At 36.6% G+C, this 17,089-nt stretch overlaps 1 protein-coding gene across 5 annotated transcripts; it reads right to left on the bottom strand.

The window, feature by feature from the left end:
* Positions 1-302: 302 nt before the first annotated feature.
* On the bottom strand, positions 303-17,020 carry LOC110836881 (beta-catenin-like protein 1). Of its 5 annotated transcripts, XR_002545493.2 has the most exons (13): positions 16,736-17,020; positions 15,398-15,640; positions 15,007-15,113; positions 14,691-14,862; positions 13,837-13,996; positions 12,274-12,497; positions 11,211-11,359; positions 8,923-9,104; positions 6,867-7,045; positions 6,170-6,371; positions 5,282-5,370; positions 3,757-3,857; positions 303-2,664 (listed from the first exon to the last, which is right to left on the bottom strand). XR_002545493.2 is itself a non-coding variant. In XM_022078563.2 (12 exons), the coding sequence occupies exons 1-11, from the start codon at positions 16,763-16,765 to the stop codon at positions 5,282-5,284; spliced, it is 1,737 nt and encodes a 578-aa protein (XP_021934255.1). In that variant the 5' UTR covers positions 16,766-17,020; the 3' UTR covers positions 1,861-2,664. The 5 variants fall into 5 exon arrangements, 4 of the variants coding, with proteins under 4 accessions (XP_021934255.1, XP_087205018.1, XP_021934253.1 ...); XM_022078563.2 differs by lacking the exon at positions 3,757-3,857 and having other exon boundaries at positions 1,861-2,664; XM_087348892.1 differs by lacking the exon at positions 303-2,664 and having other exon boundaries at positions 3,603-3,857.
* Between the last annotated feature and the right edge of the window lie 69 nt (positions 17,021-17,089).

Here is a 17,089-nt window from a genome sequence, read left to right as displayed (position 1 = left end):
CTTGAATATGAAAGAAGATGGTTATGTTCTAGGTCGTTGCGCCGTGTAGTCTGGTAGAAGTCTACAAATGCTTCAGAAGTCCTTGCCGCCTCCTTCATCAGGGCAATGCAATGATCTCTCAAACTTCTACCAGACTGCAAGGTGCAACGACCAAGAAGACAGCCATCTTCATTAATCTTGGATGTTTACTGTTGCCTTTTTTTACTATAGATCTGCACTTTGTGCTTCCTGGATTTTATCTGAGAACTAAAGGAAATTGGAGTACTTTTCAGTAACAATGTAGGTCATACACATAACACATGTAACACAAATGGCTGAATTAGTATTTGGCTCATAAATACGCGGAGTACAGAATATGCATTGTGCATCACTTAATGTCTGAAAGTAATTTTTTTATCGTCGTCTATGGTCAGCTTGACCATCGTGACCCCTTTTGGGGTTGAAAGTAATTACCTCTGTTAGAAGGAAAGTGTTTCACGTGGAAAAACTGTCGGGCATTTAGAATTCTGTTATAAGCAGGTCATACTGTACTTTTTCTGCATTCAAGATTGTAAAAAAGAATAATTTAACAGTGTTGGTTGATGACTTTAAGGTTTTCTTAACAACAGACTAAATAGCCCATTTTCTGAGGAAAAAGGTATATGGTACCTAAAAGCTAAAATAATTATAAGAAAAGAACATTCAAAATAAAAACTCACAGCATTCCAAGCATTAGTGCAATCCTAGTTGATAATCATCCTGACTGTTTCCATCTTCTTCTTCATCCCTGTTGCTCTCTGATTTCTCCACCTCTGAATCTCTTTCCTGTAGTTTCTTCGTCCTCTTAGACTAAATGACAGAGATTTCCAACACTTTCATCCTGCTAATAGTGTCACTAAAAGTGATGACAGCATTTAGAATACGTTTTCAGAACACTGAATCTCTTACATCCCCACAGGCACAATTTACTGTCTCTGTTGCTGTTCTAATAGGAAACTCAACTATCTGGCACAAACTGTCTTTTGTAAACTTTGTGTGTGAAATTCTGAGAGTGTAGAAGCTGAATGCATTGCTGAAAAAAGAAGTTTGTGCAGCTTTCATTCCTTTTCATATGCATCTGAAATCATATACAATCCTTTGCATTTGCTTCATACAGTCTATAGTCACCTGTTCATCCTGCGCAGGTTATATTATGGTACACACCGCACAAAACTACTTTCGTCACCAGATTCTTGACCCAGAACTTCAAAAATGTCACGCAATTGATATATCACATGTCAGTTGGAGAGGATCCCTGTTGTTTGGCTTATTTTGCATTTTTCACTACCAAAACTATTACTTCGATGCACCCGCGTGTTCTGACTTCAGATGTTTATCTCAGGTTATGTCTACTTACAATTGCGTCACTCTTTCCAGAAACTACACTTTTCTTTTCAGAACTGAGATTCTCACAGTAGCGAAAAGACGGCGGTTTTCTAGGTTGAGGCGTCAAATTTCTTAACTCTGAGCACATTTACCTCAACCACATGTAATGCTGTATGAGAAACTTCTTATTGCGTCCGCAAGAGATCTAAAACGGAACTCATTCCGTTTCATTCTTCATTTACTGACAACCCGCAGGGTGGACAATAGTTCAATATAACATTTCTCCACTTACTAAACAAGGTGTTTTGTTTGCATGACGTCAGGTAATGTTAATTCTAATATCAAAGTAATAAAAAGGGTGGGTCGGCATGATGGCAGCACCACACCTAACAAGCATGGCAGGTGGTTGCACGAACAAGCAGGAAATTTATACAAAAGGACATTTAAAATTGTGGAACATGAACTGATAAAGGTTCAGAATCCAGGACTTTACAATTTTATATAAAATCATAAAAATGTGTTTTTCAACTTTTTCGCTTTGTATCTGATATCTGTTACAACCAATATTTAGAACAGAACAACAGAAACAATTTGGTACATTATCCTGATCTAGACGTTTACGGTGTATTTGTATGAACCGATCATAACAGGAAAGGTTGTAATAAGAGTCCTGCATCCATGTTGTGTATCCTCAAGAGAGCTTACGAACAAGCATTTCACAGAACATTCATGGAGATGGAGTGTTATCACCAGTTGTTTATTTGTTTGCGCTTAGACGGCCATTATCACGTGCGTCAATTGGTGATGAGCTGCTGCTTGCTACCTCTCTCCAGTCGAGTGATGATTATAATCATACTGCTGAATTGCAGTGGTTTGTCGTATGTGACAAACATCTAAACCGAGATGACTGTTAATGTTATGTAATGACGAGAAAAAAGCACGTGGCAGTCAGTAAATATCGGAACAATGCTTTCAGCACCCTCCGCTGTTCCCATTGGGAAGGTTAATTCTTGCAGTAACGCGGGAGACTGTCGGTTCGTGTTTGAGTAGGGCACTAGTTTGCCTTCACTAAGGTTCATCGTGGTTTCGTCAGCAAGTCACGTCCTAATGATATCTTCAAATAAGCCGTGACGGCTTCCTCCCGAACCATTTCTGTTGAACACAGAGCCATCCCCGCTCCTCTTTAAATGCTCAGCAACTTCTGCAGTTCTGCATTTCAACCACAGGAACCATCCAGAATTGTGCTGAATTAAGCACATGAAGCCCATAGCATCATAATTGGTGCTAGGGAACGCTGTGCTAAGACGGTTTTAAGTTCCCCTAAAAACATCAAAAATAATATCACTTAGGGCAGTTGTTCCCCTGGTTACTACAAATAAGCTTCATAATACAAACTGCAGTCATTACCGCATAGATGTCTTGATCGGGTTTACGAAAATATGCATTTAGTTAAACTCAATACCTATTTCTGAATATAACAGCAATTTAAATGCTGGCAGGCCTGTGGAATTTTATCAAGATTATTCTATAAATTAGCAATATTTAGTGTAACGAGCGAGTCAAAACAATTTTGGTGGTTCGAGAAACGCTTCCTAAAAACATTGCAGCAGGCGCGTTGTTAGTATTTATATTCCATAGTTACTGGATTCAAAACTCCACTCCGACGCGTCGTCTGGAATAATTCCTATTCCCTTTACAGGTTATATTTTTTGTGCTATCAGCTTCATCCTCTTCTGGGTATTTACAGAAGTGGAAACAGGCTGAATGCAAGATGGTTAAAATGAAATCTTGTTGCAATCAATGACGTTAAAACTGGGCCGAGCCATAGTTCAGGCAGGTAGTTGCCGGCTTCTCGCTGCAAAAGCATGGGTTCACACCTATGTCAGTCCACGTGAGACCTGTGGTGAACAAAATGGCACTGAGGCAAACCTACAATCACTGGTAATTCAATGTGAATTCTTTATGATATAAGAATCCCAACAGAATTTTAATTTGTTACAGAGGAAATTAATCACTTTTTTTATGGAAACTGCCTTTCACATCAGAGGTCCTTGCTGCTTATCGGTAAACTTCTACCAGACTACACAGCACATCAATGCAGAAGACAGCCATCTTAAAAGTTTTACCTGTATATGCTACAGACATAGAATCATGATTTTAGCAGAAATGTTCTTTCTTTTAAAACTTCGTTCTTAGCGCTATTATGTTATTCCACTTGACACACTCTTTTATATTTTAAATCAAAACCTTTCAAGATAAAAAAAACCATCATTATGTATTAGAACAATTCATTTTGTTCTTTACGGAATCACAAGTTGTTTTAGAAATCATAAATTCCCAAACGTGGTAAAATTCAAGCAATGTTCTTACAACAGTACAATATTTAAAGAATATCAAAAAACCATTACTTACCTGCAACATTTTATCACCACTAATGCAACTGTGCTTTTATTCCTAAATATCTGTTAGGGTCTCTAGCAAGGTCGCTAAATTATTCAGTCCATAAACAGAAACTAGAAAAAAAAACATTATGAGATATCTTTGATTAATTATGATTGTATTTTAAATTTAAAACAGTTCATTTTTTTTGTACCATCGGGTCGGAGTCGACCCCCAATGACATTATGAACAGGATCCTTCCATCCTTTTCTCGGACTGGGACCTGCTCATATGCTTTCTAGGCAGATGATCCAGAAGTGGTTTGCCATTGCCTTCTTCTGTTTGCATGGAGTATGGATGCCACAGAGAAACCGGGGAAGCCCCCGTGATGCCTAGACCACAGCCTTGCCCGACACAAGTTATAAATCTGGGCACCACTGGGAATTGAGCCCGGGATCCCAGGATTACATGGCCAGCGTTCCGACTGCTAGACCACCGTGGCGGTTAAAATAGTTCATACAGGATGCAAGATAAAGAGGAACATGCATACAAAGGTTAAATAAGTATACCAAAACAGAATCGCAAATGAACGATGGCTACATTCACTGTCTTAACTCCGCCAAATCTGAACGTACATTTTGAAACTGGCAAATGACATCCTGACTGAAACAAAAATTGCATAATATTAAGAGATATAGACAGTAAACTGGTCAGCCTACTATGACCAAAGACCTAAGTAAAGGAAAGCGTGGATTAAGCACTGGATGGTAAATTTAATTCATAAACCACTGGACAGATTTGGTTAAAATTTGATATGGAGGTTGTGGTATTCTGCATATCTCAAGATTATACTTCTGAATACATTACAAGTAGTAATAAAAAATGACAGATGAGGAAACCAACGATGTGGATGCCGAGGTTCTGCAATTTTATGGTAAAAGTGGGAACTATTCAACAAGGCAGAATACCATTAAATGCATGGTTGCAAAGAACACATGAGCGTATTATGTCTATTCCGGTACAGAATACACTTTCTGAGCTTAAGAAGATGAAAGAGATCAGAATAAGATATTTACATCATGTTCAATTCATACAGAGGATGTTACATATACATTTCACACAAAATAATTTATCAAAACATCTCTCTTGTCATTAGTCCCTAATAGTTCTATATGCAAAAAATGTATTTTTAAATGCGTTCTATCCACAGACTTTTCCGTGCAAATCAAAAGATCCACAGATAAGAATCTATAAATGAAAGATAACTGACAGATGCGTAGGTAATGAGTTCAGCACGAAAAAAAATTGTCATAACAAAATGCTGAAAAATAAAATGTGTGAAACCCCAAGCAGAATCTGAATATGACACACAAAGGCTGGCATCCATAATGTCTCATTTTAATAAAACACTTGTAATAAACAAATGACAGTTCAGTATAAGGTAAGTTTGTTTCATGCTATACTTCACTGATTCACTTAAAGCTGTACATACACAAACCTTCACACATCAGACTCCATGTGCAACAAGAAGCTTCTTGTTTTCACATGGCTGCCTTACCTAGAACTTGTCCACAAGCTGTAAGATGTGTTGTTGTTCCATTTCCCTCCAGTCAGTGTCTCCTGCATCTCCCAGATTGCCTGCGTATTCTGTAAAATTTTACAACATTTCAGGAAACTTCTTGAATAAGCTGAAAGTGTCTTCATTTCAGGGTAATATAAACAAAACACAGATATAAGATTGGTATGAGAAAGAAAATTGCTAAATCCAGTGAATCCGAACAGGTAATAATTTATAATTTCTACCCAGCCTTTAACTTTGGTGATTTCATACACAAACACTAACAAATGAATAAACTTAATTATTTGTTTTTGAGCTCTTTTGGCAATTATCTTACAATGGGGAAAAAAAAAGAGAGAGAGAGAGAGAGAGAGAGAGAGAGAGGGAGAGAGACAGAGAGAGCAATAGTCACACTTAAAAGAGGGAAGGTGCTACAATATTAATAAGAATTTCCAATGACAAGTCTATTAAAGCAGAGCTCCACTGTTGTGTATGAACACAATGAGAAATTACAAAATCTCTTTACAATTTACCACACTGAAAATAAAACACACATTTTTCTGCTGTGAAGAATGAGTAGAGACATCACTTAAAGTTCTGATTTTATTACCGCATTAACAAATAAAGATCTGACTGAATATTCATCACACTAATACATCCATCCATCCAGACAGACAGAATTTTTGAACGATTGATGCGATAAGACGACAGCTCAAGGAACGACAGAAGCAAGAAAATGTAACATTATTTTATATGGGACGTATCAGGGACCGAACAAAACAGACGATGCATCCGGGAAAACGATCGTTCGGGGAACTATGGATAGAGGTTTCGCTGTAAGTGCTCCTGTCTTTGTCCTTTGAATGTAAAAGAAATAATAAACCTTACCTCTCATAACATGTCGGATTGTTTTAAGTGAGCCGCCCCTCAGATTAAGAATCTGCGTAACACGTTGCTTTATGGTGGATGGTCCCCCAGTACAAACTTCAAGAAGAATGTAGTCCACTAACTGCAGTGTGAAGAGCCCTCCTTCCAGCCTGCGCAAATAGTTCCTCTCTTCTTCTGCATCCTCGTCTCCCTCATCAAGATCCTGCAAAACGACCAAAATAAAATCAAAACAATTATTTGAGTTTACATGTCCCTAAAACTGGCATCTTAGTATGTTTCCTCGGGAGATTAAAATATTCATTCACACAGACCATAAAAAATAAATTTATTTTTATATATAACAGCAAATGATCTCCATTAGTTTTACAAAATTAAATCACTTCCCCTAACAGCCATCAGCTGGTTATTTGTAATGCACCTATTAAGAGTTATGAACCTATAACCATGAACACAGTACTTCGTAAATCACACAGAAAAAGAACAGACTGTTAATAACACATCAAAAGACCATTTATTTTCCTACAAAACACCATGAAATAGAATACAATGTCTACAGAGAATATCACATTATAAAATAATAATTACAATGCTGCATGATGAAAGAATACTCAACGTTCCACATCATACAACACAAGCAGCCGACGACTGCACTGAAGATATATTTTAGATTCTTATTCAATATAAAGACAAGACTTACTCTACGATCATGGTCTATTTCAAGGTCAACCTCCTCCACTTTCTCAAGGTATTTAAAGTGTAATTCCAACAGACGATCTACTTTCTCGTGATCATTTTCCGTGAATTTGCTTAGGAGACGCTGGCGTTGTGGGCCACGACAGTTGCGCAACATACTGGCAATGATTGACACCACATGTTCTGTAGGAAAAATTACTGTTAGTCTGGAAAATTACACACCTATAGAGTTACACAATTCTGCAGTTTCAACTTGATATAGGGAAATGAAACTGCAAGAAATGAACAGATTATTTGGCCAATCAACAAATAAACATTATCATCATGGGAAAGATAATAACTAGCTCCCTTTCCCAATAATAAATATTTTATACACATCTGAAGCTAATATGTCAGAACTTCTTAATATAAGACCTCCTGTCCCCCTCCCCTCTCAACCACCGGTAAATTTTGAAAACTAATTATTTTGCTGCTTATCCACATAAAATTCTTACATGCAATTTTCATGCCCAAAAATAATTTTTTCTCCCACATTTTCTCAGTGACACATATTAGATCCACAAAATGTAATTCTGGTGGAATTTGTATTTCCAGTAATTGTTTTGTCTTTCTTCCATCACTGCACACTGGCACAGAAACAATGAGCATCCTAGAAGTTAAGAGATCATTAATATTTGAAAACTATTAGACTAAAACCGGCATCATACGTAGTTCATGACAATGAACATATTTTGCAGCACAAGGCACTTTTGTTTCCATGTGATCTTTCACGATCTGCAGCACATGCCATATTACAACTTTTCTTACTTTAACCCGTCAGCTGGGGGGTTTAAATGCCGCAGTCGAGCTCGTACAGTGGTTTTTTTTTTCGATGTCCATTTAAATTTTGCTCTAAAACAGTTTTTTTATCATAACTTTTAAACTATATGAGACATAATAATGAAATTTCACTGAAATACTTTTAAAAGATGGTTTTATAATCTTACCTTATAAGATGAGCACTCTGTGTGAGGAATGGAAGCAGGTGGATTAGAATTTCAAAGTTGGTTTTGTAATCTTATCTTATATGATGAACACTGTGTATGTTAGCAATGGAAGATGTTGAGTTTTGTATGTAGTTCTTGAAACGTCACCACACTACACTACACAAATAAAGAGATTCTATTCTTTTCTGGCGTTTCCTGCATAACACGCAATGAGGCCTGTGTCAGGAATAAGCGGGAGGAAATGTTGCAGCCTCACCCCACCATCTGACCCCGAACTGAAGGCCAAATATATGCATCATACATAACAGTTATAACCTGTCTCTTTCTAGGAAGGCTTCTTTCCATACCCTTGTAAATATAGGGGTGCTAAAATGTTGTTATTCTGCCACACCGAAACATGAAAACCGCATATATTATAGAAAAATTATGGGGTCCCTGACCGTTTCAGATACTTTTTTTCCCCTCTGTCCTTCACAGCATTAGGTAAGATTGTAAAATAAACCTTTTTGGGATAACAGGCACATTTCTTCCCTTCACAAACAATCACCACAATGAAGATTCCGTAAACTCTTAGGTCACGCATTCATACACGGACTTTGCCATCACAGATCCAAAAATGCGACGTTGCCACAACATGAACAGAAAGAGCATTTTTTCCACGACAAATCAACTACAAACATCATATATCAGTCGTTATTATTTCCATACTTATGGGCATTTGAAATTAGGCATACAGCCGCACGTCATTGAACGTGGTTCCGAAGACCTAAATTTAAATGCCAGCACGTCTGGAGACGACTTCCCTCAGCGAGGGGTTAAACAGATTAAGTGTGGAAAATATCAATTATATATAAATGTGTAACATTAGCACTAGTACCATATAAAAGGTCTGACACAAAAATAATTAATTTATTAATTAAATTAATTTCATATTTTTCATGTTTAATTTTATCAGCTAAGAATTTTGGTCTGGATGAATAATCTGAGAACAACATTTCAAAGTTCAAGGTACTTTTTTGTCTTTCACTACAGACATTGACAACTTAGTCTAAACATTGTCAGCTGTCAACATACCTTCATGTTCTTCTGTTGTTAAAATACGTCGACGATTCTTCTTTGGAGTTTTCATGAACAGTGGGAATATGGTGCGGAGGCCCAGAATATCTACAAATTTGTTACAATTCTCTTTTCCGTCTGGTCCAGACATAGCATGATCTAACACTTTAAGGGATCCATTCCGTGACAACTTCTTCTCTCTGTACAAACATAAACATCAATTCCCTGTCAAAAACTCTCAAACTACGCTTGCTTGTCCCTTAATGTGTAAGGCCTAACTTCAAACTCACATAGAACAGGTAAAATTGTAGTTTCGCATGTTTTAATATTTTACATTTTTAGATAACAGATGGGAATACCAAAGATTCTAAATGGAGTAATAGAAAGTATTGACCAAATTTAATCATATATTTTCTGATGAATGCAATTTTGATTTCTTAACATAATTCCCAAATATGAACAAAGCTTCACAAATACTTTATAATGAACAACACACTACATTTCAATATCCTACCTACAACTGTCTATTCTACGGAAAATCTTTGGCCCCCTAAAGAATAATGATGGATCGTATAGAATTAGACATAATGCAGAGTTAGAAGAATTGATCCATCATGAGCACATTGTGAGATATATTAAATCACAATGGTTAAGATGGGTGGGGCATGTGGTCAGAATGGGAGGATAGACTGCCACATTTGGTATTAAACCAGAAATTGTGGGGAACAAGACCTAAAGGAAGACCAAGGGGAAGATGGATTGATGCGATAGAGGACGATATGAGAAAGATGAAAGTGTGCAACTGGAGGGTAGCTCAAGATAGGAAGAGATGGGGACATATTGTTTGGGATGCCAGAGCCCACCAAGGGCTGTAGTGCAAGAGGAGAAGAAGACCTACAACTGTATATGGACTGTAGTAGCAAAAATCAGAAGGAAATGTCATTTATGTGACTATATGTTGTTTAAAGACTATGCACCTGCCTCAAAGAGGAGGACCTGGTTTAATCCCAGGGTAATCCACATGGTATTTACGGCAAAGTGACAAGACTTAGATACTAGCAGGAACAGACAGATCTGTACACCAGAATAATGATATACAGTGAAACCTCGATGTATCGTTTTTGGAGGGGGTGGGAAATAAAAACGATGAATACGGGAAAACGATAGTTGCGGGAAAGCATTAAAATTTTTAAAAAAAACTTAATGTTTCTCTTTCAAAGTTACTTCTTTTTACCAAAAAAGTCTTTAATGGACAATTGGTTTGTCAAAACTTTACGTTTTAGGCCAAACAGAGCCCTTTCCACGTTCAAAATGTTTCCCTCGTCACGTTCACTAATATTATGCGCATAAAAAAACGACTTCACTTTTGCCAATGCAGCATGTGCTTCGGCAAAACTCGGCACAGCTTCGGGCTCGCATTCGTCGTCTTCCTCTTCCTCACCACTCCCACCCCCTTTGCGAACAATAACAGGAAGAATGGAAATACTATTACTGCCGAACTCAACGAAATGTAGCTGTAGAAGACACGAGATGAACCAGAAGAACGAAAAGTGTCCCCGCCTTTCCTTTGTACTTGTAATAAAAGCATTTGTGAAGAAATTCACACTGCACATGCCATCTGGCATCACTGGAATTAAATATGAGTGCACCCTAATTAAACTCATAAAATTTCTGACAATGAGCACCGCCATTCGCTCCAACTATCACCCCTGCACCGCTGACCCCTCATTCCAAAAGAATCTGTGCTGGTTGGGCGACATAACAGGTTACTGCTACTGCATATTCCAAAAACATTGTGCGTCTTTCGGTATTAATGTATCTCAAAACCCAGCATTTTAAATTCTAGAAACATCGCGTAAATTTCGTTATAATTTCTCAGAAACGATCATTGTGGGAAAATTGTGAGCCAGGACTAAGATTTTTGAACGATCGATGCGATAAAACGATAGTTCGAGGAACGATAGAAGTGGGAAAATGTAACATTATTTTATATGGGATGTATCCGGGACCAAACAAAACGGACGATGCATCTGGGAAAACGATAGTTCGGGGAATGATGGATAGAGGTTTCACTGTAATATGCCTGCCTATCCTTACCGAAGAAAATTGGAAAGGGATTGAAAAAGATTTCAATTGTGACATCCACACATACATAATGAATATGAAGGTAAATCTATGTAAAGAAGATGTATATAAGATGAATTAATACATTATTCAACTCTAGCTGTATTTGCAAAATTTTCTAATAATTTTCAGCAGTTTTCTGCATAAAATATCTCCCATATTAATTAATCTACAGAACATACCTGAGCATCAGATTCATGAGCTGCAAACCTTCTCCACGTAAGAAACATTCTCTGTTGGGAGCATACATCAGACTTCCGCACAAGCAGTTGAACAAGTTTTCCATCATTTCATGCTCTTCACTGGAAGTTGGATCGTGCCGCTTGTAAAACTGCAACACAGGACACAAATACCCACTAAATCTCATCATATTGACTTATTTTTCAATACAAAGTTTCAAAACCACCATACCTCAAGATCAAGATAAGCAAATCATAAAATGTACACTGTTTAGGTTTCCTGACCAATTTTTGTAAATAATACTTAACATTAAATGGCCATCATACAATTGAAATCCAACATACAATCCTGGGCCAAATACGCTTTATTCAGTATAAATAGTAAAACATAAAATATCTGAAAACAATTTTACTCATATCTTAAAAATTAATCCTTCTTCATATTATTACAAATCATCAATTTGCACGCACACACAGTGGAATGATGCAAGTCAAAATCACTTGTGAGCCACTATTTAAATCTTCTGTACAAAGTAAGCATTATATTTATTTCTTAAAAAAATATGTTATCTCCCACACTGATTTGCACCTTCTTCAATGTCATAACCAACTTTTACTATGATATTCAGAGCTGATACTAATAAATCATCAAGTTTCACCAAGGAAACATGTCACCACGTGTTTGTCAATGGCCTACAATATGTTGAGCTTCTAAGCAAATGGGTTTTCTTTCCTTGTGTTTTATTACCAAGCCTTATCAAACATACAGATTTAAATAAATAAATTACAGACTCAAACATATCAAATAATTACAACAGCTACCTTGAAAGCAACCACAAATTGAAGCTTGCAAGATGGCAACTAACTTGTCATAATATCCAACTGTTGCAAACAAAAGTAGACCAGTCACGCATGCATACACAAAAAGTATAAGCCAAGAAATGGTGAACATTATAAAGGCTTAGATTTCTTTCACAGATATGTTTCAGAAAAGATGCGTCACTATCAGATAAACAATGTAAAGTGTTAATGATACTTGCTACTGACTGTGATCCGAAATACATACAGCCAACTGTTGTAGAATTACGTCAATACCATCCAAGTCACCGAGCATTTGTCGGTTATCAGGTGTATCCTGGAGCAGAATGGACAGGATCTCGCTTGCATAAAGCTTGTTTGCATCAAACGGTAGTTTCACCCGCAAGCGTCGAAGCAGCCATTGTAGAAGACCTTGTTTAGCTGCATCTCCACATAGATCAGGCCGAAACTCTGCTAGGTTCTCAAAGATTGCTATCATGTCAACAAAATCAATTCTTTATTAAAGCATCACAAAACTGAAGGATTCCTTTTTCACAAACATTTCAGTCATGTTATTAACATATTTATAAGCTGGGTCCTCTAGTAAATTATGTACCATACACATTTATTTCTTATATGATTAACACAATGAACCTTTAGGACGAATATTTCTGTCTTCTGGGTTGTTGCGCTGTGTAGTCTGGTCGATGTTTACCAACGTTTCAGAGGTCATACTGCCTCCGTCATCAGGGCATTTATATTCATCACCCTGATGACAGAGGCAGTATGACCTATGAAACGTTGGTTAGCATTGACCACACTACACGGCGCAACTACCCAGAAGACAGAAATCTTCATACTCACCGCTGTGAAAACCTCAAATCTTACAACCTTTAGGACTTTTGCTAACCATATGCCAGTCTTTTAAACTGTAGATACAAAAACACACCTGTAGTTTAAAAGTGTTTCTAAAAGGTGAATCTGACATTTGTGATGATGACATTTAGCCCACTTTCCTCTCTTAAGGATGAAAGCTGGTTTATGAAATACCAGTATCATACCGTGTATGCATGCATTCTTCCTTTTAAAATTTTAAACCAATCAACAATTTTTACATATCAATTAAGCTCACCCTAACAAAGCATTTTTTAAGTTCCTACAACCAGTAATAGTAATATGGTGGATGCAGAGTAACTATTTCTATTGCATATTCGAGAAAGAAACTAATAGAATTAACAATTCCTACACGGTCCTATTAAATTACCAACGTTACTCAACACTCACAATCTCAGTTCTGTTAATCAGTTAATTTTATGCCTTGCATGAAGCGCTTAGCGAGAATGCATTATGGGCTGGTCGCATTCAACTTGAGATCCAGTAGATGGATGAAATCTGATGTAAACGTTGTGCTATTCTGTATGACCTCAAAATCATACTTTTGAATATCCTACAAACGGTGATAACAAAATAACAGATGTGTATTCTGGTATGGAATACACCTTCTGAGCTTGTTCTTTGTGCAATAAAACTTTTAATATAAACTAGATTGTCTGTGAGTCTGTCATGTCATAAAACCATTAATGGCAATAATGGTACTTATTTAGGGGCAAAACTTTAGATATTTATTTCAATAATGAGGTTTTCCTTCCTCCCCAGTTCTTAAAAATATGGCTAGCACCTGAAATTAGAGATATGTAGACTTCTCCCAGATATGTTATGATCCTTCTTCAGTTTATGTTACATAACTTGTTGTGTTCTAAGTGGGCTAATAAAAAATATACACACTTTAGCACAAGGTTCTGTATACCTTCATGCAAACTATCATACGTACCTAATGTGTTATGTACGCCTTCAGATTCTTCTTTGACAGACTCATCCAGCCTCTCCAAGTTCTGAACAAGCAATGCACAGATCTGCTGGTTGAGCAATGCATCTATCAAGCTATCAGCTCCCTCTTCACTCTCGTGCAGAATATCTACATCTGTCAGCTCCTGCCATGGAAATTATTTCACATAGTTAATAGATAACTGGACAAGTTGTTTTGTTTTCTGACTGCAAGTTGAGTAAACAAATACTACTTGCAGAAAACCTGAAGACTTTTGAATCATTAAACAAAGGCTATGAAAGCATTATTGTTCCTGTACCGATCAGTTATCAGGTACAGTATATCATTGTCTTATTTACAAAAATTATTTCATTGTCTATGTTACATAAAATTACAACTTTGTATAAAATATTTCTGATATAATGAATATTTAATAAAACAGGCCCAAAGTGTTTCAAGTTTTAAAGTGGTAGAGCAGATTTATTTGTGAATCTTATGATGAAAGTAGAGGAATGAAGATAGTTAAATATTCTTGGCTGATAATATGGCTATAAATAAAATGAGTTTTTAAGCAGTAAACAACAAAACTGAATACTCTTTTGCACAAGTGGCAGCTACTGTAACTATCATATCTCTGTAAAAAACTTCTAGTGGCCATGGTCTGCTTTAATGAACTATCCAGCATTTGTTTAAGAAACTGTGAAAAGCCATGAATAACCAAGTCAAGATGACAATTGGCCTCTCAGCTGAGAATTTATCACTTTAACACCCAAATACAAGAAGTGTTAACCAATGAACTGTCACATTCAGATTTTGACTTGAATAGATACATGTGTTACACAAATTAATTATACAAATACCTGAAGCAAGTCAACAACTGCCACAGCAACATCTGTATTCTCATGAGCAAGTAGTTCCAGGAGAGAAGGAACTGCCTGAAGCTCCACCATAATGGGATACAGGTCTGGTACAGTTGCCACAACATGCATCTCCTGTATCGTTTCATGTAACTCTAACTCAGATTCCATAAATCTGCAGGAAAATGCAAATCAAGGCCTAAAACTAGAATCTCATATAGCAAATCTTAAATTATATCTTTAGAAGAAACAAATCAATTAACTGATTCAAAGAAGAAGGAAGAGGATTCAGGCTGATGTCATAAAAGGGGAAACATACTTTTCTGGCATGTCAGGAAATTTAATTCTCATCTCCTGGTTTCTGAGTGCCCGTTTCTCAAACAGTAAGACCAGACGTTTCAATGTGGATTCATCCAGAACCTCTCCCTACAAGTAAGAAATAATTTTAAGCACAAATACTAGAACTTTATATTCAGTATACTGATGAGCATTTAAAGCATTCTAACTATCAAAAGACCAAATATTTGACTGGACAAGCAGATTTTGCATCATAACAATGACCATTTCCACAGCTCACTTTTGGTGAAGAAATTTTTGGCCAAGAAACAGATACCAGCATTAAAATCTTCACCATACTCACCTAAATTGGCCCCATATGATTTCTTCATACCTCCAAAATTAAAAATTTCTGTGAAATTAAATATACAAACCTCAAATTCCTCACTTTCAACCAATTTCAAAATCTTTTCTCTCTCTTCATCTGTTAGTGGTTTCTCTGCCCTTACAGCTTCTTCTGGTTCTTTCTGTTGTGCCTTTTGAGTTCTTTCAACTAGTCCTGCATCAGTGGCACGAGACTTAGCCAGCTTACGCATTTTACGCTGTCGTTCAAATTCATTTTCAAAATCTTCTTCTTCATTATCATCATCCTGGACTCTTTTGGGCGTATTAGGGGGCTGTAATTAAATACAATATGAATATAATTTTAATTGTACATGTAGAGTACATATGGTATGATTGGACAATTATAAATTCAGAAGCTATATTCCCACACAGCACATTACCCCTACTGTCACAAGAATATGATCTGTAATGTGGAAACAAAATAAAACTGTACACATTACAAAATAAAATTAAAAATCTGAATGTTATGTTGATTTGTTCTAATACTGTTTGGAAGGAACACAGAGAAACTAGCAGGGAGCCCTTTTAAACTCCTTGGTACCAAACCATACCCACAAACCACACATGGTTACTTGTGATAGGGGCCAGATTTTGAAACTTATGCATTACAAAGTCATGCTATTTTATTTGGAAACAAACTAACTGCATCCTATAAAACATAACTTCAACTGGTATATCAACATTACCATGTACAGTGACCAGTTACCAATGCCTCCGTTGCTTGCATGACATTTTGCTGTAATTCAACTGTGTAACAAAAAGAAGCTATAGCAGGCCTAGCAAAGTTAAAACAAATGTTTCCAACAAACTAAAAAAAGAATGAGTTCGGCTTCAACAGCATCCTTCTGCTCATACATGATAGTTATCATTTTATGTTAGGTCTGGCCATGTTGATATAGTTCTCATGAACCAGTTAACCAAATCCAAGGAATAATAAAAAGCAATGTCCGAAACAAATTCGATCAAAATTTAACGTACATGCACATGTAATTGACAGCTTTCCGTTTCAGGTAAAAAAAAGAGATTAGGTTAGGTGACGTTTGGTTTGGTTAATTGGTTCAAAGGGATTGCCTCACCCTATTTTCGATGTATTCATCCTTTGTTGAGTATAACAAAACCTATCAGATTTTTTTGACGTTTTCAAACGTGTCTCGTAACTTCAACCGAGCCCAAAATAACATCGGACAATAACTACTTAAGGTTTAAGGTATCAGTTATTAGGTTCAAAAGACAAAGACGGACAGCCTGCACACAAATTACGCCTTTTAAAAGACATCTTACTGCGTGTGATGCAGCTCATGCATTTCTAAACAATGTAAGATCACGTAAAGAATTAACCTTAACTTTTTCGAAATATTTATACAAACCTTATAAGATAGCAACTCGCCTATATCCATTTTGAAACAACTTCCAGTGCTGCATGGTACGCATACACAACGCAAAGATACTGTACCATTGCACAACGAAATAGATAAAATTCTTGCCCACTGGTGCACTAACACGGCCACAGATTAACATCAGACTTCAAACTACACAAGACACCTCACAGATATTGCCTTCTCTAACGAAAGTTTTCGGGTGGTTGGAGACGTAAGCTGCATACAACACCTTTTTCTCGGCTTCTCTGTGTCTCACTAGAAGTAACGTTTCGATATGGGCAAATACTTAACTGCTACAAAAAATCAAAACACCAAAAAAGTTATATACATACTATATGCATT

Source organism: Zootermopsis nevadensis, unplaced genomic scaffold (genome assembly GCF_977971745.1).
Source record: "Zootermopsis nevadensis isolate Lab colony 2312 unplaced genomic scaffold, Znev_1.0 Znev_ptg000013l, whole genome shotgun sequence".
Classification (NCBI taxonomy): Eukaryota; Metazoa; Arthropoda; class Insecta; order Blattodea; family Termopsidae; genus Zootermopsis; species Zootermopsis nevadensis.
Note: the sequence above shows the minus strand (reverse complement) of the source record. Positions and strands in the feature narration are given on the sequence as shown.